Raw genomic sequence first — 23,500 nt, forward strand, 5'->3', positions numbered from 1 at the left:
TTTATTAGTTTTTGAAAAGAAAAAAAAAAAAAAGTGCTTCATAATCATTCATCATCGTCATTATTAATTAACAAGAGTTTTTTCTTAAAAAGAACTAACATAAATTGAACTTTAAATCTTTTCCTGGAAGGATATATATCTATAAGCAGAGGTAGATTTAGAGTACAACATATGCCTTCACAGGAACTCAATAGGTTTTTACCCACACCCTATATATATTAAGAACTTCACTAAATATCTAAAAATATTTGAGCGTGAATGTGTTGTATGAACTTTAAATCTTGAATTCGCCTTTTTCTATAAGAATTTATAAGTTCAACAAGAAATTTGTTTATGTTTGGAGTACGTTATGCATTGTTTTCATGCATACTGTAGAGAACGAAAGTACACTATGCAACGGATGAAGCTTTGCTCCTTCAATATACTACGCCATGTTGCCTTCCTCATTCTCCTTGTACGTTCCTTAATCTCAATAATGTTGTTGAAATCTTTGAAAATTTGGCAATACAATATAATGTGTATTAATATTATTTTTGTTTTGCAGGGATTGGCAATTTACATTTTTATGAAGTTGTCAGAGATGAGAAATCATAGTGAGCATCATGTTAGCATGTTATCAGAGCAATTGAGAAATAAAACATTTGCACAGATTGAACACACAGCCAATATGTTTCTTCCCCTAAATTACTCAGCATCAAGCTTGGCTAGAGGTCTAAGTTCATCTATCAATGGAACACAGTTACCCTTCGCCACAATCCAAACTAAGGTACACAAATTTACAAAATTTCCACTATTTTTTTTTTCTTTTTTGTGCTTTTTATATTATCTGGACTTTGATTATTTGATCAGGTAGCGAGAAGAACTTATTCCTTGTAAAGTATAAAATCTTTAGTTCAAGTAGGTTTCATTAGTCAGGTAGGGAGAATATCAGGTAGCTACCCCCTTGGGTGGAAAATTACACTATTTATACATGGTTAAAATTATTTTTTATGTGTATATAGGACACGTTGAACCCTCTTTGGCTTATTCGTGTGTTTACTTTTTCATATTTTGAATTCCCTTAGTGAAAATTCTGGCTCCGCCACTGGCTACATGTTGTTGAATAAATTTGGTGGCCACAAATTTTACGTGTATTACGAGAGACTTTAGGGTTGCAGATTCATAATTTAAACATGATCGTTTCAACCTTTAAGTTCTTGCCGTTGAATTCATCGCGCTTTTGGAGTTGTGGATTCGAATTCAATATTTGTTGAAATATTAGTAATTTTCACACACACACACACACACACACACATATATATATATATATATATATATATATATATATATATATATATATATGATCTCCATGTCGAAAATAATGGGTTCAGTTACCACCCCAGGCTTCATCTGCCTCTGGTTAGAGCAGCTCCACCTATCTGAGTTCGTATAAAATTACCGGTCCCAAGTCCAAATAAAGAAAGAACAGGCTATGAGAAAAATAGTTTAACAGCTATATCGTAACATTTGAATGCTAATTATTAGTACAAATAAGTATAACCTGAAAAGAAAACTCATGTATTGTTGGCTTGTTGGTGATGTAGGTAGCACCCCATTTGTTTATGGCACTTTCAACAATCCCATTTGTATCACAAATCTCATATGTGGGACAAGATAGGTTGATGTATTCTTATTACACTGAAGAAGGCCATGATGATGCGCAAACTTTCGCAGTGTTTACAAACTCTTCATCTGCAATGTGTTATAGTCAGCCAGTGAATCGCGACACTGGGATGCTTTATGGACAACCAGTTGTTGTTGATGCAAACATGGTTGGCCTCGAGTCTCTAGGCTGGTCTAAACAATCCTCAAAACTAACAATGGGTTATGCATCTCAGTCCTCTATTGGTATTGGGTTGAACAAGGCCAAAAGGGAATTATTTTTCAATACGGCCACAATGGATGGAAGGGGCAAGGTATCGGTGGGATTTCCAGTACAATATGTGGATGACCGATTTTCCGCCTTAAATCTCTATGGCGCGGATTTTTACCTGGCGAGTAGTAATGGTCAAGTCATAGTGGAGACAAAGATTCCTCATACCCGCATAAATGCCTATAATGGTACCATTTCTGTTCAATTCAAGAACTTGAATGGTACTCATCAAGATTTGAGTGGCAACCAATCTTGCAAGCTGGGAAATGGTGAAAGGGGACAATTTGAAGTGAAAATCAAGGAGCAGACGCACATGTTCTACTGCTCTATCATTGAAATAGCTGGACTTGAATCGGTATGTCTTGACAAATTCGCAGCTACTATGTTGCATCTTGTGTTTTGGTTTTAAACCATGTGTTTTGTTCAAGGTATGTATTGAGATTTGTCTAAACTATCATATTTTCTCTATAAGGGTCGGGCCTTAAAACTAGGTTGTTAAGTATTATCATTGATTCATTACTGAAACGTTGACTGTAGAACGGAAGAATACTGGAGAGACTGAAGATTAAATGAAACAATGCCTAAATTAATAAAAAGTATAGGTTGGATAGTGAATGAATTACTATTGAAGTAGCCTACAACAGTGAAAAAATGAACCTTCAAATGACTAATTAGCTTTTATTTTGGTTTTAGGTGTACACTGTGGCATTCAATGCTCAAGGAATGGGAAGTAATGTCCACAAACATAACAAACAAGCATATTTTTGGCTTGTGCTCTTGTTTGTTATACTAGTAGTCTCGCTATGTGCTTTCATTATCATAGTCTTTAAAGATGCAAGGAGAAAGATGTTTCTGTGTGCTGCTCTGATCAAGCAGATGGAATTAACTAATCAAGCAGAGAAGAAAAGTATAACCAAGAGTCTAGCATTTGCAGCTGCAAGTCATGACATTCGTAATGGTTTTGGAAATATAACTTGTAGGATAGACAATTGTCTTGAGGATGCCTCCCCAGAGCTTGCAAAAAACCTGAAGCTCATCAATGAAGAAATCAACGGCCTTTCAGGTATGTCTTACAGTATATGATAAAGTTATATATTTTTTGTTTTTTACCCTCACATGAATATTTTTTTATGGGTAAAAATGAAAACCATGACTTATACCTCACCAAACTTAATGATGGTCATTTTCAAGATGCGGTTGAGCCTGTTTATATCAATGAAGACTTGTACTACTAAGTATTAAATTTTATACACAAAAAGAACTGTAGAATAGGTATAATGTGCTATAATTGACAAAACCAAATTTTCGTAAGAGTTGTCAATCTACGGGCACAAATATTGGCTGGTAATGAGGGAGAGTGACGGATTATATATAATTTGACCTTCAAAACAGTGAACAGTAATTTCTCTATAACGAATCTACATTTCACGAAAAAACAAGTAACAATACTCGTAAATACTATCATTTGTTACCCTCATTGCAAGTGAAATCCAGTGAATATGTGTGGACACTCAAAGTAGTAATTAGCAATTGTACTGTTAGCTTTTTACTTGGCCTAAGTTAATATATGGTCGCAACTAGTATATTTATAGAATTCTGTTTTGCTGAAAATGTTGCAGACATATTACATTCTGTTCTAGACGCGAGCAAGATTGAAGCTGGTAAAATGCCACTCAAGGTGGAAGAGTTTGATCTAGCAGAACTCGTAGAGAATACAATTGATTTGCATTATCATAGAGCCATAGAGAAGGGAGTGGATTTGATACTAGACCCTGGTGATGACTCTCTTGCAAAGTTTCGGTTGGTGAAGGGTGACAAAGTGAAAATTATGCAGATACTAAATAATTTGATTACAAATGCTATCAAGTTTACCCCAGAAGGCCACATCTCTGTCAAAGCTTCTGTAAGCAAACCAAGTAAAGACAATGCCCTTATTGGTTGCAATCGGCATAGTCCATTTAACTGCTGGACATGGTTGTGCACCAAGCAAAATTGTTGCTGCAATACTTCAAACGAATTTCCAGCCATTCAACAGAATCCCAATTGCATGCAATTCACATTTGAGGTGGATGACACGGGCGTGGGGATTCCTAAAGATAAACAAAAGTATGTCTTTGAGAACTTTGTTCAGGTGAAAGAAGAAACAACTTCTGGAGTAGAAGGTTATGGCTTGGGACTAGGCATTGTTCAATCTATGGTGAGTAACTTAACTAGCATTTCTGTTTTTGTTTCATTCAACAATTTTAATATGGAAGAAATACCCATGCTTGGAAAAGTACATTCATTGAGTAAATAGATCCAAGCAGCTATGTTGCAGGGTATGTAATTGAACAACACATCATCAAAAGGAGACCAAGTAAATGTCTAGATAAGATTATGTTTATCAGTTAATTTGGTGTAGATAATTGGTTGTTATCAATTAAAACTTTTTTTGAACTTGACTAGATTGAGAGACTTTAATACTTAAAAGTATGTATAGCCAAGTATTGAATTTTTTAGAACTTGAATGAGATTCTTAAAGAAGTCTGAATACGCATTTCTTTGGTGTGCATAATATGAGCTTGTCATATGACAGGTACATCTGATGGGGGGAGAGATCAAGATTGTTGACAAAGACGATGGAGAAAGAGGCACTCGCTTCCAATTCAACATATTTCTGACTACCTGTGTTGAAGCTGAGGAACAAGAAAACAGTGCGCAAAATCATGGTCTTCGAAATTATCTTTCCCATCACTTGGGAATGCAATTTCGGTCGTCTCCACCTAGATCGGAGGGATATCATGTTGTCCTATTCCTAACTGGAGAAAAAAGGAGAAAAGTTTTAAGCAGGGTGATTGGCAACATGAATATAAAAGTTTCAGAGGTGAGGAGAATCAACGAACTTGCTCGGTTGCTTGATAGAATAAAGAGAAATTTAGACCTTTCCTCCTGTTCCCTTGAGAAATATGCGTTAAATCTGAACCTAACCACCGATGATACAAATGCTGTGGCGTCAGACACCAAAGACACACATGATCATGTCATCCCTCATTTGAAAAGGTCTATATCCTATGGCTCATCAAACGTCATCCTTATAATCATTGATTCTCAGGCTGGACATCTCTTAGAATTGAGTTCAACCGTGGTGAACTTCAAGAAAGATTTGCAGAATGTTACTTGCAAGGTTGTGTTGTTGCAAGATCATGTTAGGCCACAAGAAAACAGGCATCCTCCGTTTGATTATGCTTTCCCGAAACCATTACATGGCAAACGTTTACATGAAGTGCTTAGACTTCTATCTGAAAATCCAAACAGTCCAATCCAACATGATAGGAATAAGACGAGTCAGGAAATCGAATGCCAAGAACTCAAGGAGATTGTGATACCTGATGGTAACAAAAATAATACTAGCAAGGACTTAAAAGGAAAGAAGGTTTTGGTCGTTGATGATCAGCCCATTTTGCGCAGGTACGCCTCCAGGGTTCTTCAAAAAGAAGGAGCAGATGTTGATGTTTGCGAGAATGGACAAGAGGCCTTTTATAAAGTGTGCAGATCTTTGAATGACACGCTGGAAGGTGAAGTTGACAAAAGCTATGATTTTATAATGATGGATTGCGAGGTAACATTTCTGCAGCCTACCTCTTTTCCACATAACTAATTTTTGGACATAAACGTCGTAAATTTTAGTTCTTGTTTAAATTTGTTTCTACATAAATAGTTTGTGATATTTATGAAAGCAGATGCCAGTTATGAATGGGTATGAAGCAACAAGGCTAATACGAATGGAAGAGGAGAAAAGGCATGGTATTCCCATTCCCATAATTGCACTGACTGCCCACACTCTGGATGATGAGATGAGCTTGCATATTAAGGAAGCTGGAATGGATTTTCACTTGACTAAACCTCTAAACAAGGATGTGTTGATGAATTTGTTATCTGATTTACTATAGCCTTTAGTTCAGAAAAAAAAAGAAAAGGAAACTTGGACAATGGCGTCGCTCTTGCTTGGGTTAATGATAGATGGTTGCTAAGTATCAAATTTTGATTTTGATGGTTGAGATTTGTTTCAACTATTAGATAATTTCAATTGTAGTACATAGAACAAGTTTGATGATTTTAAGCAAGTTTGCACACACATTCTTGCAACTTTTACTCATAGCCATCCTGTGTCTAATTTGTCATCCATTTGAACAGTTACATGAAGTCTACTGAAAAAATATAAATCTAGATAAGTGATAACAACAGGATACGCAAAAGAAATCCAAGATTTGCAGTTTCCTCTTCTTGTGCTCGTTTTTCCTTTTGATTTTCTTTTGTTAGTTTCAAGTATTTAATTGAGATGAATTTAGCACATTGACTGATTCCTAATATTAGATTGTTTCTTATTTTTTGTTCTTCCTTTAATCTGTTATTTAAAAAAAAAAAATTAGGTAAGATAAACCATTTTCAAGTATTTAATTGAGATGAATTTTGCACATTGACTGATTCCTAATATTAGATTGCTTCTTATTTTTTGTTCTTCCTTTAATCTGTTATTTAAAAAAAAAAAATAGGTAAGATAAACCATTCATTGTATGTTAGCGTAGAAGAGGACGATAAATGAGTAAACTCAATATTTTTTCCAAATGTTGCAGATCCCTTTGTTTATAATATAGTCAGTCTTATGTAGATTAAAGTTCTTTATTAATTTAAACAACTTTCAACCATCAAATGGTATCGAATATTGAGACAAACGGGATGCAACTCTAACTGAAGACAAAATGATGTTGATACGTGATTTAGAGGAACGGAAAAGAAAAGGAGAACAAGGAAGATTTCATTGCCTTGTCCAACCTAATAGCGAGCAAGCAATAAATGCATGTCAACTAATCCAATAACCATATGAATTAATATGATCCAAAAAAATGTAAGCCAGCTATCTTCTATTTTCGTGACATGTTGAGATGATAGTGAAAATTGTACTTATTAGTAGTTTCCGAACATAAAGAGACTTTAGTTCATTGCTTAAGGTTTTTCATGGGAGAGAGTCTGCAAGAAAAAATTTAACTCAAATCTACAAACTATTTATGAAGTGACGTTTACTATGCTATAAATCCGAGTCATTATTTCTAGATAGGATGTACTCATAGACTAATTAAATCGCAACGACAGCAGGCGAGATTGCAATGGAAGCAATCAATTAAATTACTAGTCAAATTGGAGTAGCACAATGAAGTTTTCAACCAAAATTATGTTCCGCGTGATTAACAGATTTAAGCGTCTTAGGTGCTTCAGGCAATAAAACACAGCAGCTTAGAGGTCAATAATAGTGCCAAGAAGCCAGTCGAATAGAAAATGAGGGAGAAATTCACTAGTGTAATTTCAACACCGTTTAGTAAAATTCTAGTCAAAACCAAACATGTATTCCTATTGGCCGAGTCCCAATGACATCAAAGCAATCAGTCATATGACTTCATGCACCCTCAATCTGGCGTCTTTTCACTAAAAATGGAAAGGGGCTAATTCACTAAATAGATAGGAAAAAAGAAGGGGGCAGGGGGGAGGGAATCTTTCCGGAACTGCCAAGTAGCTTCTTTGTCAGCTTGAATCAAAGTGCCTGCGCTTACAGTTCATCCTGCAAAAAAAGAGGGGTACATGCTGTCAGATTGAGAACTAGAAGAAAGTATGCTGCCACAAAAAGGGGCACATGGCCAACTAGTTTAGAAACTTAAAACAAACAATACGCAATTCTTACATGAGATTCATCATCCTTGGAGTCAGACTTGTCATCAGCATCATCCGAATCAGCCTCATCGGCCTCGTCATCTTCCTCGGCCTGGAAAAACACATATTTGCACCATAAGAGCAAGACAAAGAGGAATGCAGCTTCCTGATGGGTAGGAGAACTGGTAGAGGAAAATTCAAAGAAAATTTAGAAGCTTACATCAGAATCAGCTGGAGCATCCTTTGATTCCTGAATAGAGAATTAAATGTTGTCAGAAGACAAGAGACACATAGGAAAAATAACAGAGTCGAAGTTATCGCAGATACAAAACTAGCATAAACGGAGGTTTCTGAATTACAGGAGGGGAAAAGGAAAAGTTGGGCATACTTCCACCAACCGTTAGCTAAGAACTGCTTAATTTGTATATCAGTTTGACATTGACACATAAGAGAACTTATTATGGAATACCTTAGTGGGAAAAAAGGAGAGATAGCTTGTTGTGGAATAAAAAATAAATCAGGAAGAAGATTTACCTCCTCCTCTTTCTTCTTTTCTGCTTCCTCAAAAGCAGTCTTTTCCGCCTGCATAATCAAGTTAATGTTAACTACTATGACTCAATTATTCTATTTTGATTCCTGTAAGTAAGGAAGGGAATCACATACATCCTTCTGCTTTCCCCATGTATTCTCAGCAATTGACTTGGCATACTCTGGATCATCGCATATGACAATATTGTCAAACAAGGTTCCAGATTTCACCTGCGAAATACATTATGCTTTAGTCAATTAAGTGCATATGTAGTAAATCAAAACTGTTACTGATATTATAGACAAATCACACGGGAAAAGGAAAATTTCTTACTTGCCACAGTTCAACTCCCACATACTTCAATTTTGGGAAAACATAGAGATCTGGGTCATCCTTGAAGTCTAAAGATAAAAACAGCATATATATCAATAATTGTGATATTAAAAGTCAGCTGACAAAATTATACAAATGGCATTGACAACTAAAAGGACCTGGGTTGTCAATCATAGGAGCCTTCCACTTGCCCTTGTAGTTCGGGTTCTTAATTTTCTGAAAACATGAAAGAATAAGCATTAGGCGTCATACTCAGAAACAAGTCATTCAACTTAAATATTCAGACCCACAAACCTTTGCCGTCCATGGGCCCTTGTACTCGGGATTGGGAATGGTTGGTGCTGTCCATTCACCATCTTCCTCATCATCCCAGTCCTCTGGCTGCAAATACAAAAAGCCCTCAGACATCAAAAAATTTACTCTATATTCCAGGTATTAAACATAAGACTTCTATAAGCAAATCTCAACTGGTTACCTTCTTGGCCTCAGGATCAGTTATCTCTTCTGGAATGTCATCATAACCCTGCAGTTATTAGAAATTGAGTTTGTTAATGTCATCTTCCTGCATTTTCAACTTATGGAACAGACAAACTAGTAAAAAAAAATAAGAAGGATACCTCTGGCTTCTTATCCTCGGGATCATCAATGAATTCCTTGTCATCCCAATCTTCAGGCTGCAATAAACATGTAACTTGATCATTAACACCACCAAAAAGATAAAATCAATTGACCATGAAAATGTAATGCACTGTGAATTACTTTCTTGGCACTTGGATCCTTGATCTTCTTTGGTGGGAGAAGGTCCCAGTCAGAGTACAAGCTACCAGACTGCTTCTCCACATTGTCAATGAGGATGCTGTATGTGGCATCAGGACGGAGGATGAAAGTGTAGACATGGGTCAGTTGATCAGTCTCACATGGGACTTCCTTCTTGATCAAGTGGTTTGTGTCATTATAAGTGAGAATAGCATGGACCTTCTTGGTGCTGTAGCCACAGATGTCTGGTCCAAACATGATACTGTACGGAAAGAAACATATATCAAAAACTTCATTCATGAATGACAACACATTTATCAAAAGAAAAGTTACTTAAAGTAGCAAGAAGATAAAATGTGTGACCTGTAGGGAGTGTCACCACCGAATTTCTTTTGGTCAACATCTCCACTAAGCAACTTCATGTACCCACCGCCACAGTCAAGCTTCTGCTCATGCTTGACAGAGAACTGGAACACTAAGTTCTTTCCCTTGTTACTAAATTCAGGGAACTCAGCCGAAATGGCATAGAACCTGTAGTCTTCACTGGTCTGGATACCTGGCAGTAGAGCACAAGTAAATAAAAGTTAATTACACATAACATAATTCAGCTCCTGATAACTAGAGTAAGACATCAAAACGCTTATAGCAGACCTTTGTCATTAGCGTCTCCATTCCACTTGCCAGAGGTGTGATTCCACTCTCCAGCCATGTTTTCATCTTTCTTCCATTCAGATTTCACCCACCTGCTTTCCCAACCATCTAAAAGTACAAGAAGCAAAACTTATAAGCCATCCAGTGCACAATAAAGGAGAATGATTCGACCCATTTAAACTTTGACAATTCCAATGCACCAGAACACACTAGTTCAGTAACTTAAGGTAACATTAATGTATTCGGGATCAAACACTAAGTATTAATTGCTAATTCAGCCAAAACATATACTCCGTAGTTAATGGATGCTAACTATTTTGATTTCCAGTCAACATCATTTGCGATAAACTGGTCAACAAACATGGCAAATGAAAACAATTAATTATACAAGAAAACAATGCTCTAATTATACTAGGAAATGGCAAGAAATAATTTTAGCCATGTAATACTAATAATCATGTTCTTTCCAAACTTTATTCTGTATATCAGATGATATATAGATCCAATATTATATAGGCAAATTGTTAAATACATGATTTTTATAATAATACATCAAACCGGATAATATCTAACAATCAATTAGTCTAAGTACATGAATCAACATTCAATTAAATACAAGTCATAATCCCAAACATAGAATGCAAAAAATTAAAATGTCAAAACAACATTCAGATCTACTCCTATCATCTTTAAATTTACAGATCTACTCTAAAACTTTAATATTCCACCAGATCACACAAAAAAACACCAATTAAACTCGGATCTTTCACATTCCTCATCACATTCCACAAATTGTCTCTAAAATCAAACAGATCACAAACATTAATCCAAAATCACATCAATCAATTAACATAAACTAATTCATAATTAAACTGACTAATAGAGATAGAAAATGACGAAAATTACCACACTTCAACAGAAATTGATCCAAATGACAACAATCAATTAACGAAAAACTAATTCAAAATTGAACTGATTACGAGAGTGAAAACGAGGAAAATAACCAATTAAACCCGGATCTTTCACATTCCTCATCACGTTCAACAAATTCACTCCAAATTCAAAAAAAAAAAAATGGATCCAAATGACAGCAATCAATTAACGTAATCTAATTCAAAATTAAACCGACGAATATACAGAGAAATGAAGAAAATTACCATTGAAACTTTCCTCGAAGAAAACTTCAGCTACAACGGAAGCTACAAATAGAGAGAATACAGCAACGAGAAAGAGAGAGCTAGGGTTTTTTCTTCGTTGAGTAGCCATGGCCACTATTGTGTGTGAGATGCAAATACTTTGAGATCTCTGACCAGTGCTCTTTTATACTGTCGAGAGTTATTTTCGGTAGATACGTAGGGCTGCGTTTCGGTTTGATCTGACGTGGAATAGTGGAATGATGTGGACGAGTAGAAAAGTGACATGTGTGATCAGAGTGTCATTAAGTTGACGTGGCTGATGCTTATTGGGAACCTACACGAGTTGAGAATGACCACAATTAATTTGGCACTTGTACGATGGGTTTTTTTCAAAATAACGAATTTAGCCATTTCACACAAAATGGCGTGCAGATAACATTGTATTAATGATGTTAACCTTAGAATTTATTGTTTTTGTAATTTTTTATATGGGTTAAAATTAAAATACTTAATTGTATGATTACTACTTATACAATTAAAATGACGTTGAAATAACAGTGATAATTACTACTAGAGTACTATTTTAGCAATTACACATCTCTATCCAAACCTACTCTTATAATGATTCTTTTTTTTTTTTAATTGACCTTTTGAGGCCAAGTAAAAAAGAAGTGAATTTTTTAAAAGTCAATTAGGCTTATTAGAACCCCAAAGTTCAATACTTTTCACATTGTTTCTTTTGGAATTTGTAAAACTTTGAAAGTGGATGAGCTAAGGTGGCAAATCAAAGAAAAGTTTTATCTTTATACTTCTAAGTTCCAAAACTGAACTTCGGATAGTAAGTTCTCTTTGTCAACAGCAACTTATTGTACATTAACTGCAAAAGTTGGTCAACAAATAAAAACGTTACGTCTGAAAATATTTCTCATATAATATAAAAGAAGATAATTCAACCATTAAAGTCAATCTAATTGCTTTTTTTTTTTTTTTTGTAATATACTTTATTACATATCGGGGGATGAGGAGGGAGAAAGGAATGTTACGCTGCTGATAGAGTTTGAATTCTCCAATTCAATTGAGAAAATTGGGGACTCGCCAAGTGAGTTAGCCCTCAACTCCCTTAATCTATTCGCGTAGAGATTATATTTATTATATAAATTAGAACAACCTTAATAAAATTTTTAGCTCCGCCACTGATTAGTATTGGATTATCGAATTAACGGTTGGTGAATGGATTAATATTTTATAGCTAACGGCTTATCGGTGTGGGAGCGAATTACTCAATTTTCTTATTAGGTAAACCGTTAACCCGTTAAAAATTTTAAAGCCTCAGCCCCATTCCCTTAGTACTGTTCATTGGTAATTATATCTGGTTTGCACTTTATTTTAACTCTGGTGATAGTTCATAGCAAACATAACCCAGTGACAAGTCTGATAGTGAGTGATTTCATTTTGAAAAAGCAAGATTCTTCCCAATGACTACAAAGTAAAACTTTTGATTACAACTATTTTGCTTTGTTTTGGAGAAGAGAATATTGAAATATGGTGTCGTACTTAATAACGACCCAATGCCTTAAATTAGCAGCTCTCAGTGGCTCCTTTTTTGGTTTCATAACGGAATTTGAACTCAAAATCACCGTGATTTTAACTTTCATTTTCTCTTAGATTTAACCGATACACCATCCGATAATCGTCCGATAATTGCTAATCCGATACCGAACCAACCGATATCTTATCGGTTGGCTAGCTGATAAGTAAATTTATAAGCCGATACCCGATAAACCGAATCGTTAAGGATAACCATCCATCCGATCTGCCTGATAAGCAGCCCTACTTAGAGCTAGTTGGTGAATTTTGAGAAAGTAGTACATAAAATGTAAATCATGTAGAACATTATCATGAATATTACTACTATATGTAAGAGAGGATCTCAAAGTTTTGTAGTCCTCGCATGAATTTTTTGATCCATTTTACCCTTAGTTGATGTTTTAATTACCTTGCAAGTTCTTATCCATTTAGGTAAATTTGAATAACTATATGGGTTCTTATGCTAAAAGGAGTGATGATATGGTAAAGTGATATTGACTCCACAAAAGATCTATTTATTCAACCAAATTTAAAATTGATCAAAAAATTGTTGTCTTTCTTTTATGTGGAGATATACTACTATATATAAGAGAGGATCTCAAAGTTTTGTAGTCCTCACATGAATTTTTTGGTCCATTTTACCCTTAGTTGATGTTTTAATTACCTTGCAAGTTCTTATCCATTTAGGTAAATTTGAATAACTATATGAGTTCTTATGCTACAAGAAGTGATGATGTGGAAAAGTGATATTGACTCCACAAAGATCTATTTATTCAACCAAATTTTAAATTGATCAAAAAACTATTGTCTTTCTTTTATGTGGAGATAATTATTAAATTTGTTTCAAATTATGTTTTCCTATGAAATTTATTATAGACAAGTAAAAAAGCTATCGTGACATTCCCTTTCTACGTTAGTACATGCTTAATTATTTAATTAAATTATTTTCATATATAACTAAAAATATTTCAACAAAGTAATTTCAAAATATAGTTAGGCTCTCTGAATAATAATAATAATAATAATAATAATAATAATAATAATAATAATAATAATAATAATAATAATAATAATAATACTAATAATTTCAAATGAGAGTGATTTTTTCCGCATTTTTGGATATTGGAATGTTTTACAAAAAAGGAGATAATCAACATTTTATATAATTTAGGACAAATGGTTAGTTAAACATACACTAAAACTACATCGTTTAAGAAATCACAATATAGATTTCTTAAAAAGTTAAATTAAATTAAGAACAATTAGAAAATACATCATTTCTTAAGGACGATGAAAGACTAAAGTAAGAAAAACAAATAATTTCATTTACTTTCCAATTTCTTTTGTATGATTTAATTTGAAGGAACATCTAAAAAAGTATTTTGTTGTTTCAATTTAAATGCTATCTTTATTTATAAATTAACAACATTGACGTTATCATACAACAATTTGTAACAATAAGTATTTTTTATATTACTTGAATACCGTAATTATTTGTTTCTTTCAAAAATGGGTTAACCAATATTAGTTTAATTGAGAAATAAGAAATTAAGTTAATCTGACATAAGGTAAAACTCAATTTGAATCGTTAAAGACTTTAATCTAAAGCAAATTCAGCAAAATAAAAAGGAGAAGAGTTTGGTGCATGCATTTGTTTAAAAATAAAAAGGAGGTCTAAATATACTCTAAGGAAAATGTTGTTTTTTAACTTACAATTTTTTTATATGATTTAATATTCTAGCAACATCGAGAAATTATTGAACTACCTTTACAAATGATAAAATGTTACAAAAACTAGAGTAGCAAAAAAAACACATAAAAAAGCTGCAAATATAAATTTTAAAGTAGTTTAGGCCCGGACCAAATGCCACTAGTATGATAATATTATGGAAAAGGATTCCACAATTGAAGATATTATAAAAAATCCTAATGTAAATCGGGTCCAAGTCATCCAACCACGCAACGAAGTGTCAAGTGTGACATGCGAGATGCTAACGAGAACATTATGACTGTATTTTTTATAATAAAATAGTATTCAAGTAAATTTGTGCACTTCTTATTTAACAAAAGTCTATTTAAATGAGAAGAAATAATCTATTTTTCTTGTTTACTCTGATTGAGATTTCAAAATTTAGTGAAATTTAGCAAGGTACCTTCGAAACTAATCAACATATTTGCAGTCCATCATTACAAGAAAATGAGTGATATTCACAAATTTTTTAGTGGAAGTAAAAATAAAAATCACAAATAAAACTCTAGAAAGTTCTCACGCTAAAACCATAAACCAACCCATGTGGTTGGTTTCTGACGGATAATAATTAATAAAGCATGCCTGCTGAATTTTCATAGTATACCTTATAATATATGTAACCTTTTGTTGAAAGCAACCAACTTGTGAGTCGTATTATTAAACAAGTTTTCCTTAATCAAGATCCAATTTCTTGTCCAATATATTTTTTAAAGAAAGAAGGGTTGAGTGAACGTACAACTTCGTTTTAGTATTTAATCTATTTTTGCAATTAGTTCAAGTGAGATCCAGCTTACCAATTTCCCACCCTTTATAGTCGAATTTATTTTTATTATCCAAAATGAATACATTTTGAAAGGACAAGTGGGCCGGCACTTATTTGTTGTTGCAGATTTTTTAATGAATGGATGCTTGATTTGGAAGACATCAATTTCAGCCACACCTTTTAGCTAGATTTGTTATGATTACAATAATAATAATAATTTAGTGTTTACCAATTCAAATCGGGATTTTTTTTTTTGCACATGAAGCACACGTTACATAATGCACCTAATTTTTGTTCATTACGAAGATTAGACCCATCGGTAGTACCGTAGTAGTAATAATACATGATCTTAAAATGTTAAACTTTGCATCTTTAATCGTTTGATCAGGAAATTATTATTCAATTCTCGTTGGTTTTTCCTCTTTTTTGTTCCTTTTGACATTTTCATTAATCCATTTAATAGTTTTTCCTTTTGTTTTATTTCTTTGTTACCTTATTGCCCCCCACCCCCGAGACCCGGGGGGGGGTGATAATGGCATAGGTAAAGGAATATACCGTAATGAGCTCAACCTACTCACCTACTCCTTTATTTTTATTTTTTTATATTTCTAAATGGTAACCTGAGAATGAACTTTTTTTAAAAAAAAAAACAAGAAAGACTGTATATTTGAATGAGGTGGTAAAAATGAGGAATGACGGAAAAATAAATCTATGGTAAGCCAATGCGAACATGTGAATACTCAATGAATTTTTATTGAAATTAAGTACGTCAGTTCAAGAACTTTTGAAGAGCTTAGCCCCAAAATTTGTTTTGTAAACTAATTCCCTATACAAGAAAATTTTCCCTATTTGTTGACATTGTAAATTGCTGATGTAAATTTCAGATCATTAAGGCTTTAGAAAACTGAAATTACAGTCAAATGGGAAGCTTTTTCTGCCTAACTTTTGCAACAATGGTATCCGATTGCCTCTCGATAAGGGTTATATGTTGACGGGCTAAATTTGAAAACCCGGTTTAAAATTGGTGAAAGTTGAGTGATATTATAATTAAAAAAATTAGTTTGATGACTTTTCGGTAATAATACTATACCTTCAATGACATTCTGTTTAATTACAAAGTGGAGTAGATTTTCGTCCTTAACGGAGTAATATGTGTGTTCTAGTTGTTGTACCCATGTGCTTATGTTTGTACCTTGGGTTTGCCATGATGATCCACTCAAATATATGTTAATATAAAAACAAAACAGAACCTTAATATGTAGAAGCTAATTTCTGTGGAAATAATACGCACTTCTAAAGAATGACATGTAAAAAAAATTTAAAGGCAGAACTCAATATTATTTGGAGAAATATGCTTGTAGAAGAGGTTCATTCTACAGGAACTTGAAGAGGAGTCCCCCATGAGTAGCAAAGAAAGGAGCAAACACCAAAGATTCAACAGCCATGAGCTTGATGAGTATATTCAATGATGGACCTGAAGTGTCCTTTAGTGGATCACCCACTGTATCTCCAATTACTGCAGCCTTGTGAGCATCTGATCCTTTTGGTCCTAATGCTCTAGCATGTTCTGTTGCACAAGCCTGCAAAAATAAAACATATTTCAGGCAAAAAACATTATGGAAAATGTCTTCTGTCACACCAAACACATCGGCTTAATATACATGTTGACGTTGAGGCCTTATTCGTCAGTTACCTGTATGTATTTCTTGGCATTATCCCATGCCCCGCCTGTGTTTGAAGCTGAAATAGCAACCTAGAGTCATCCAAAAAAATGAAAAAGTTACTATATAAGATCGCGAATTTTAAGAGACGGCGATGTTGCAGATTGAATATGAAGTAGAAATTGAATGGATAGGTCATTGGTGAGGCACTAAAGTTACATACTTGAACACCAGAAACGAGAGAACCAGCGAGCGCACCAGCTAGTGTTTCCACTCCAAAAAATGTACCAGCAATAAGAGGTGTTAACATGACCAAAGCACCTGGTGGGATAATCTCTTTGAGAGAAGCATCAGTTGAGATTTTGACACAAGTTGCATAGTCTGGTTTAGTGGCGGAGCCAGAAATTTTGGTAAGATTGTTCAAATGTCAACGAGCATGTAATTTTTTTCGATGAATGAGTGCGACAAATTTTTTTTAACATCATCACTGCACACCCGCCTAAAAATTTATGGTCCATTTGATTTCGCAAGTTATTCTTGATAAATTTCATTGCTAGAAAACTCTTATGGTGATTACAATATCAAATGACAGCAACAACAAACAACAAGATACCCAGTGTACGTAATCCCACAAGTGGAGAACAACAAGGGGCATTCCGAGAATGTTACAAAGCGAGAGATAACAACTAATTGATTTTCTTTGAAGAAAAAAAAAAGAAAGAAAGAGAACAAAGTTAGATAATTAAAATGTTCACAGAAGCAATTAAAAAAGAAAAGAGAACAAAATAAGTGGTTGCTAATTTGCTATTAGATATCGTTGTCTTCTTTTTAACAATACGTCTTCTTCTTTTCTAGGAAATAGGAAGGAAAGAAGAAAGACTAAAGGAGCTTCAACAAATGAGTCCAACGTAAGTCCAAACCAACATAGGAATAAACCAAATGCAAATCATAACTCAAATACAAATAAGTTTAGTCGGAACATGGAAGAAAATAAGTTCAAATACAAATCAACCAAGTAGCTTCAGACATTGTTTGTATGTTTTCTTTAAAGAAAGAAGATGATCGGCGTTTGACGCAAGCTTTAAATCGTGACTTATAAATAAAATTGAACACCCTTTACCTCTAGGCTATCTATCTCAATTATTTTAAGAGTGTTCAAAATTTAATTTATATCCAATTAACTATAATATCTAATCCATACACTAGTACCATTCTCCGGCCAAGGGTGTGCAGGTGACCATCCTTGGCCATGAGTGGCTCCGCCACTGGTCTGTTCCTTCCATTAGTCCCGGGATAGTATTGAATTGCCTGCGAACTTCTTCAACCATTTTCAGAGCGGCACTTCATACACTTTTCATTGTCATGGCTGAGAACCAATACGGAAGCATAGCCCCTACTAGCAATCCAATGAATAACTTTGGTGCCAAGACATCGACAGTCTTGATACCAGCTTTGCTCACGTAAGCACCAAACAAAGCAAGAGAAACAACTGCTGCTGATCCAATTGCAAAACCCTGATAATGTGGGAACGTACTTTGAACTCATTGTATCGTTAAAACTATGGGTTCAGACCTACTATTTGCTGCAAATTAGTGAAATTTTATACATAAAATTATGATATGCGTTAAAAGTACTGGGTTCAAATGAACCCGGTGCCAGCATGTTGCATCCGCCACCGACTGTGATGTCCAGAAGATGCGAATCCAAGATCTAGAGTCAATGGGTTCAGAATGAGTGTCATCTTATTATATATTTATATATACGTTTAAACTGAAAGCAGTGTATTCAGTTGAACCAGCAGGACCCCACCCTAGATCCGCCTCCGAATTGTTCCGTAGCTATTCATTTACACATAACATAGTACCAAAGGCAGCAATAGCAAGAACATATTTTTGAGTCACTTTGAAGCAATCTACTTCACACAACTCACCAGTGACCTAACCTCTGATTAATTAGAGTTACTGAAATTTCTAGTTAGAAGTTTAAATGACTTATATAAGTGGAAAAAATTTGCTATGGACATTCAGGAAACACTCAATTTACCACTGATAAGCATTTGTGACTTTAGATCGTATTGTAGTTTGATTGGAAAAATATTGAGAGGTTTATTCTATGGATTAGAAAGAGACTTATCTAACCTTGCCAATGGCAGCTGTTTTATTACCAGCAGCATCGAGAGCGTCAGTCCTTTCACGGATGCTATGGCTCATTCCAGCCATCTCTGCAATACCACCAGCATTGTCGCTGATAGGGCCATAAGCATTTATTGCTAGCCTTGTGGCTATAGTGCTAAGCATTCCCAGAGCAGCGACTGCAACGCCATACATAGCAGCCAAACTGAAGCTCACATATGTAGAAGCTGCAATGGAAAATATGGGAATGATAACAGATTTATATCCAAGAGCTAATCCAAATATAACATTTGTCGCAGCACCAGTCCTGCAAGCATCTGCCACATCCCATACTGGACTGCAAAATTTTGAAACAGAAGACCTTAAGAACATATACCATAGTTAATTATACTGATGTTAAACCTAGCAATTCAGAGACGGAGCTACAATTTTGAGTTTATGGGTTCTAGATTCCAAAAAAGGCAGCTTGCTGAATTCTGGAAAAAATCATGTTTATATATATAGTAAGTGTATTTTTTAAACAAAAACATAGAGTCTACTTCAAAACTATTGGGTTCTGTCGAACTCGTAGGCAGAACTGTAGCTCCGCCTCTACCTAGCATAATATTAAAGTTATCCTTGCACAATTTAACAACTGAAATCACCAACCTGTAAGCATTGCTAGTGTAATATTCAGTAGTATAACCAATGACCAATGCAGCCCATAAACCAATTGAAACACAGAAAAATAGGTGCCTATATCATATCATACTAAAATTAGAGACATAGGGAAGAGGTAGAACTATGCAGAAAATGTGAAACAAGAAGAATAATACCAGTTTTTCACCACTTTCTTCAATCCAAAATCGAAGATAGTGAATTCTGATGGCAAAGTGAAGAAGCTGACAAAAGCAATTCCAATAGTCATCAGAATAGTTGAGGTGAGAAGTTGCCTTTTGAAAGATGGTTCTATCTCAGTCACATTCTTTATCTAAGACATATTGGTTGCAAAAAGAGTAGTTATGAGGCAAACAACAAGTCCCATTGAGCTGATATTCAAAGGGTAAGACATAGCAGAGTAGTCGTGGCTGCTACCAAATGATGAAATAGATGCAACAAACAGTGCTGCACATGACTCAGCATAGGAACCGAATAAATCCGAGCCCATTCCAGCAATATCCCCTACATTATCACCTACATTGTCTGCAATAACCTGTAACGCAAAATTTATAAGGCTTTAACATTAGAAGAATATAGCAAGAGCAAAAGTGACATTAAAAGAGGAGAGATTACAGCTGGATTGCGAGGATCATCTTCAGGAATATTATGTTCAACTTTACCGACTAGATCAGCACCAACATCTGCTGCTTTTCTATATATACCTCCACCAACTCTTCCAAATAGAGCCATTGAAGATCCTCCAAGACCATAACCAGTAATTGATTCATACAGACCCTCCCAGTCGTCTCCATAGTACAGCTTAAATAAGTTGATTGAGACATATAGAACTAAAAGGCCATTGGCAGCAAGAAGGAATCCCATAACTGCACCCGAGCGAAAAGCTATAACGAACACCTTCCCAATGCTTTTCCTTGCTTCAAGTGTCGTTCTTGCATTGGCATATGTTGCAATTTTCATTGCAAGGAAACCAGAGAGGGCTGAAGTTAGAGCCCCCAGAAAGAAGGCAATGGTGGTGAAGATAGCATTGGCTAAAGCTGGTTTGCAAAGATTTTCTTTGTTGAAAGTGCAAGGTTCACTTTCTGTGCTGAAACTCTTTACTGATCCAAGGAAGAGAAAAATGATTGCTCCAAATACCACCATGAATATGCCTAGATATTTGTATTCAGTGAACAGGAAGGATGTTGCCCCTGACAATGTTCGACATAGTTAATATATAAGTCACAGGACAATCCTATCCCTTCGTTGTGTCACCATTGATCATGCAGTAAGAAGGAATCAACAAGTTGATTAAATTATGCCATTCTACATATTTAGTTTCTCTAGTTGACTATATAGGACAAACTAGATTCCTAACTTAGGTTACTAGGAGCTCTACGGAGTTGGCAGGCGTAAGAGTTTCTACTAGAATTCTGATTGAATTATTGTAAGCAAGCTCTATTTGTATCATATTCTTCATCAGTATGTTTCTTTCAAGAAATCTCTCTTTTCCCTTTACTTTTTCCACCCTCATGTGTTAACTAACCAGCTAAATAGAGAAAAACAAGCGGGTAAATCTCTGGCTATTATATATGACTCCCATGCCTCAAAAAGTACATATGTTCCCACTTGGTATATATTGATGACTTAGCAGAGTTTTTCTGGACATGAAACAAAGTAATGAGAAACTTCTAGTGTTAACTGGAAACCTGTTAGTATGTTAAAGATTGCGAGTATATCTTTGCATCCTTGAATCACAAAGAAGATACCTCGGCGTTAGGATAATAGTTTTGTTTGTCAGCTGTCGATCAATATGAAAAGCATTAAATTTGAAGGGGAAAAAAAAAAACAAGACAACAACTATTGGAGGATATATGGAACACAGTTCTGTTATGCATGCAGTGTATGGATTCGGACACAACAATTCAAACAATCTTCTTGATGAAGTAGGTCAGCCTTGAGAACATCCACATTAAATGACACTTGTACAGAAGGAGAAGTCCATCGATATTAAAATAACTATAAACGTAAATTGAAACAATTACAGCAAAAGGTGAAATGAGAAAAGGCTCATGCTTTGCACTCAGGGGTTGCTTATGGGTCTATGAAGTGGGCGAAACCATAGGAGATCAAAGTTCAAATCCGAATAAAGAGAAGAAAAAAAAAAAGGCTAAGTGATTTCTTCTTATCTACCTAAGCTTTGGTGAGCATAGTTATCTGATAACTATATAGACGGAAAGTAGCATGTATTGGTCGAATAATTGAAGTGCACGCCAGCTGACAAAGACACCACCATTAAAAAGGAAGGAAAAGGTTCATGTTTTTTCTTGTTAACCATGTTTAAGCACAGAAATGCATGTCTCTAAACAAAAAATGGCAAACAGTCATATTCAGAGAGAGAATAAAAAGAGCCTACCTTCAGAAATGGCTTTCTGAATCTCAGCACACTTGGCAACAACTGCATCAGACTCAATACCTTCTTCTTGTTCATCTTCTCCAATCAACTTGTCATTTTCCAATTCTAACCCACTAGAGACTCTGACCTTTGAGACCAAATACCACTGAAGCAGAGCAAAACATATGCCAATAAGAGCAGCTACAGGTATCACAATCTGTGTTAAAGCTTCACTTATCAACCCCATCCCAAAATTTTCAACAACAATTAATGCAAAATCCAGATAACTTAAATTTCTTGAATTCTTCACTTTCTGCGGCTATATGTAAGCACACACTGGCTACAACAAAAAGGGTGTGCCTATTAAAATTTACTTATAATATTTACTCTTTTTAGTCTAGATATATTGTAGAATATATAGTTTCTTTTACATTACAGAATATTTAGTTTTCTTTTAGTGCACCGGCTGCTATTTTTATCTAGAAAGAAAATAACATACTTACTTTATTTTATTTCCTTTAGTTCTCTATAAATAGTGACGTAGTCTTTTATTTTCAATACAAGAAATAATGAATTAATACAATGAATTTTTGTTCATTCTCTCCTCTTTCTTTGATTCCATAACAGTGCTCAGGTTTTCAGGCTTTCTAAAGGGAGTTTAACTTTTATCCATTGGTGTAAAAAAAAAAAAATTACACTATCATATCACCTGGTATGTAGTTATAGGTAATAGTTCATAACAAATGAGATCAGTAACCTGAAAAAGTAAGATAGGTGATTTGCAACAGCATGTTAAAATAGACTGATATATTAAATTTTTTTACTCTGTCAATGTATATAGAGTCAAAACCAAAATTGGAGTTCAAAAACCAAAATTGGAGTTCAATGATACGTGCCAAAATCTGCAACTGGTGTTGACAACTTGACAAAGAAAATGTAACATGGAACGGGAAATTGCTACTATTTGGTAGCTTTGCATGCAAGGAAGCTGGTGCAAAATTAGGCTTTTAAGTTGGTTGGTTTAATGTATCGTTTTGTTTGAATTAGAAAATTTACTCCCAAAGACCTGCCTAGGAAATACCTCATGTAAATTAAAGAGCAATTGAAAGGTAAATCAAAATCAAGATCTACAGGAGAACTTGTGCACATCAAATTCTGTATTTTTTAAGTTACAAATTTGGACTAACCATTGCTCAATCATAAAAATGTCACGTTTCCTAACTTTTGAGAAATGAGAATTAGATGGTTTAAACTAGTCAGGAGTCAACCAAATACCCCAAATATTATTCTTTAAAAATTTCATTTGTTGAGCCCAAATTACTTTACTAATAAGGTACTTGTAGAGTTTAACTAAGTGATTAACATAATTGGTTACAACTATATTATTAACATCATATGGCGTATCCTGTTGTGAATAACTTATAGTAATTCTGTTATATCAACCTTTAAAGAGTTTTTTTTTTTTTTAATAAAAACAAAAGATTAACGTCTTAGGGTCGATTTCTATCTTTCTTTCGAAATTACTCATATAAACATAGAGACCACTAACATTTCTAGAAGGATTCAAACTCGAATTT

At 34.5% G+C, this 23,500-nt stretch overlaps 3 protein-coding genes and 1 pseudogene across 3 annotated transcripts; 2 read left to right on the top strand and 2 right to left on the bottom strand.

Annotated features, from left to right (window-relative positions):
* The first annotated feature begins 391 nt into the window (after positions 1 to 391).
* On the top strand, positions 392 to 2,321 carry LOC132062126 (histidine kinase CKI1-like). Its single transcript, XM_059454765.1, has 3 exons — positions 392 to 454; positions 545 to 766; positions 1,584 to 2,321. The coding sequence occupies exons 1-3, from the start codon at positions 392 to 394 to the stop codon at positions 2,319 to 2,321; spliced, it is 1,023 nt and encodes a 340-aa protein (XP_059310748.1).
* A 304-nt stretch (positions 2,322 to 2,625) lies between these two features.
* LOC132064351 (histidine kinase CKI1-like) lies at positions 2,626 to 6,897 on the top strand. Its single transcript, XM_059457303.1, has 4 exons — positions 2,626 to 2,975; positions 3,532 to 4,109; positions 4,488 to 5,510; positions 5,632 to 6,897. The coding sequence occupies exons 1-4, from the start codon at positions 2,636 to 2,638 to the stop codon at positions 5,839 to 5,841; spliced, it is 2,151 nt and encodes a 716-aa protein (XP_059313286.1). The 5' UTR covers positions 2,626 to 2,635; the 3' UTR covers positions 5,842 to 6,897.
* Positions 6,898 to 7,183: 286 nt separating this feature from the next.
* Positions 7,184 to 11,170, bottom strand: LOC132064352 (calreticulin). The gene is made up of 14 exons (XM_059457304.1): positions 11,021 to 11,170; positions 9,864 to 9,971; positions 9,576 to 9,768; positions 9,216 to 9,474; positions 9,074 to 9,130; positions 8,932 to 8,979; positions 8,751 to 8,837; positions 8,615 to 8,672; positions 8,457 to 8,524; positions 8,258 to 8,353; positions 8,129 to 8,176; positions 7,815 to 7,844; positions 7,626 to 7,706; positions 7,184 to 7,505 (listed from the first exon to the last, which is right to left on the bottom strand). Exons 1-14 carry the CDS (start codon positions 11,127 to 11,129, stop codon positions 7,494 to 7,496), a joined length of 1,254 nt encoding a protein of 417 aa, XP_059313287.1. The 5' UTR covers positions 11,130 to 11,170; the 3' UTR covers positions 7,184 to 7,493.
* A 5,160-nt stretch (positions 11,171 to 16,330) lies between these two features.
* Positions 16,331 to 22,250, bottom strand: LOC132064353 (pyrophosphate-energized vacuolar membrane proton pump 1-like; annotated as a pseudogene).
* Positions 22,251 to 23,500: the final 1,250 nt, after the last annotated feature.

Source organism: Lycium ferocissimum, chromosome 7 (assembly GCF_029784015.1).
Source record: "Lycium ferocissimum isolate CSIRO_LF1 chromosome 7, AGI_CSIRO_Lferr_CH_V1, whole genome shotgun sequence".
NCBI lineage: Eukaryota > Viridiplantae > Streptophyta > Magnoliopsida > Solanales > Solanaceae > Lycium > Lycium ferocissimum.

What these genes read in the sequence shown, in the direction of transcription:
- LOC132064352 (XM_059457304.1), bottom strand. Translation starts at nt 11,129, where the DNA reads ATGGCTACTCAACGAAGAAAAAACCCTAGCTCTCTCTTTCTCGTTGCT. An exon ending in TGGAGACGCTAATGACAAAG is followed by an intron (nt 9,769 to 9,863) that starts GTCTGCTATAAG and finishes CTCTACTGCCAG; the next exon opens with GTATCCAGACCAGTGAAGAC. An exon ending in GGTGGTGACACTCCCTACAG is followed by an intron (nt 9,475 to 9,575) that starts GTCACACATTTT and finishes CTTTCCGTACAG; the next exon opens with TATCATGTTTGGACCAGACA.
- LOC132062126 (XM_059454765.1), top strand. Translation starts at nt 392, where the DNA reads ATGCAACGGATGAAGCTTTGCTCCTTCAATATACTACGCCATGTTGCC. An exon ending in TTGCCTTCCTCATTCTCCTT is followed by an intron (nt 455 to 544) that starts GTACGTTCCTTA and finishes TTTGTTTTGCAG; the next exon opens with GGATTGGCAATTTACATTTT. An exon ending in TCGCCACAATCCAAACTAAG is followed by an intron (nt 767 to 1,583) that starts GTACACAAATTT and finishes TTGGTGATGTAG; the next exon opens with GTAGCACCCCATTTGTTTAT.
- LOC132064351 (XM_059457303.1), top strand. Translation starts at nt 2,636, where the DNA reads ATGGGAAGTAATGTCCACAAACATAACAAACAAGCATATTTTTGGCTT. An exon ending in AGAAATCAACGGCCTTTCAG is followed by an intron (nt 2,976 to 3,531) that starts GTATGTCTTACA and finishes AAAATGTTGCAG; the next exon opens with ACATATTACATTCTGTTCTA. An exon ending in TTATAATGATGGATTGCGAG is followed by an intron (nt 5,511 to 5,631) that starts GTAACATTTCTG and finishes TTATGAAAGCAG; the next exon opens with ATGCCAGTTATGAATGGGTA.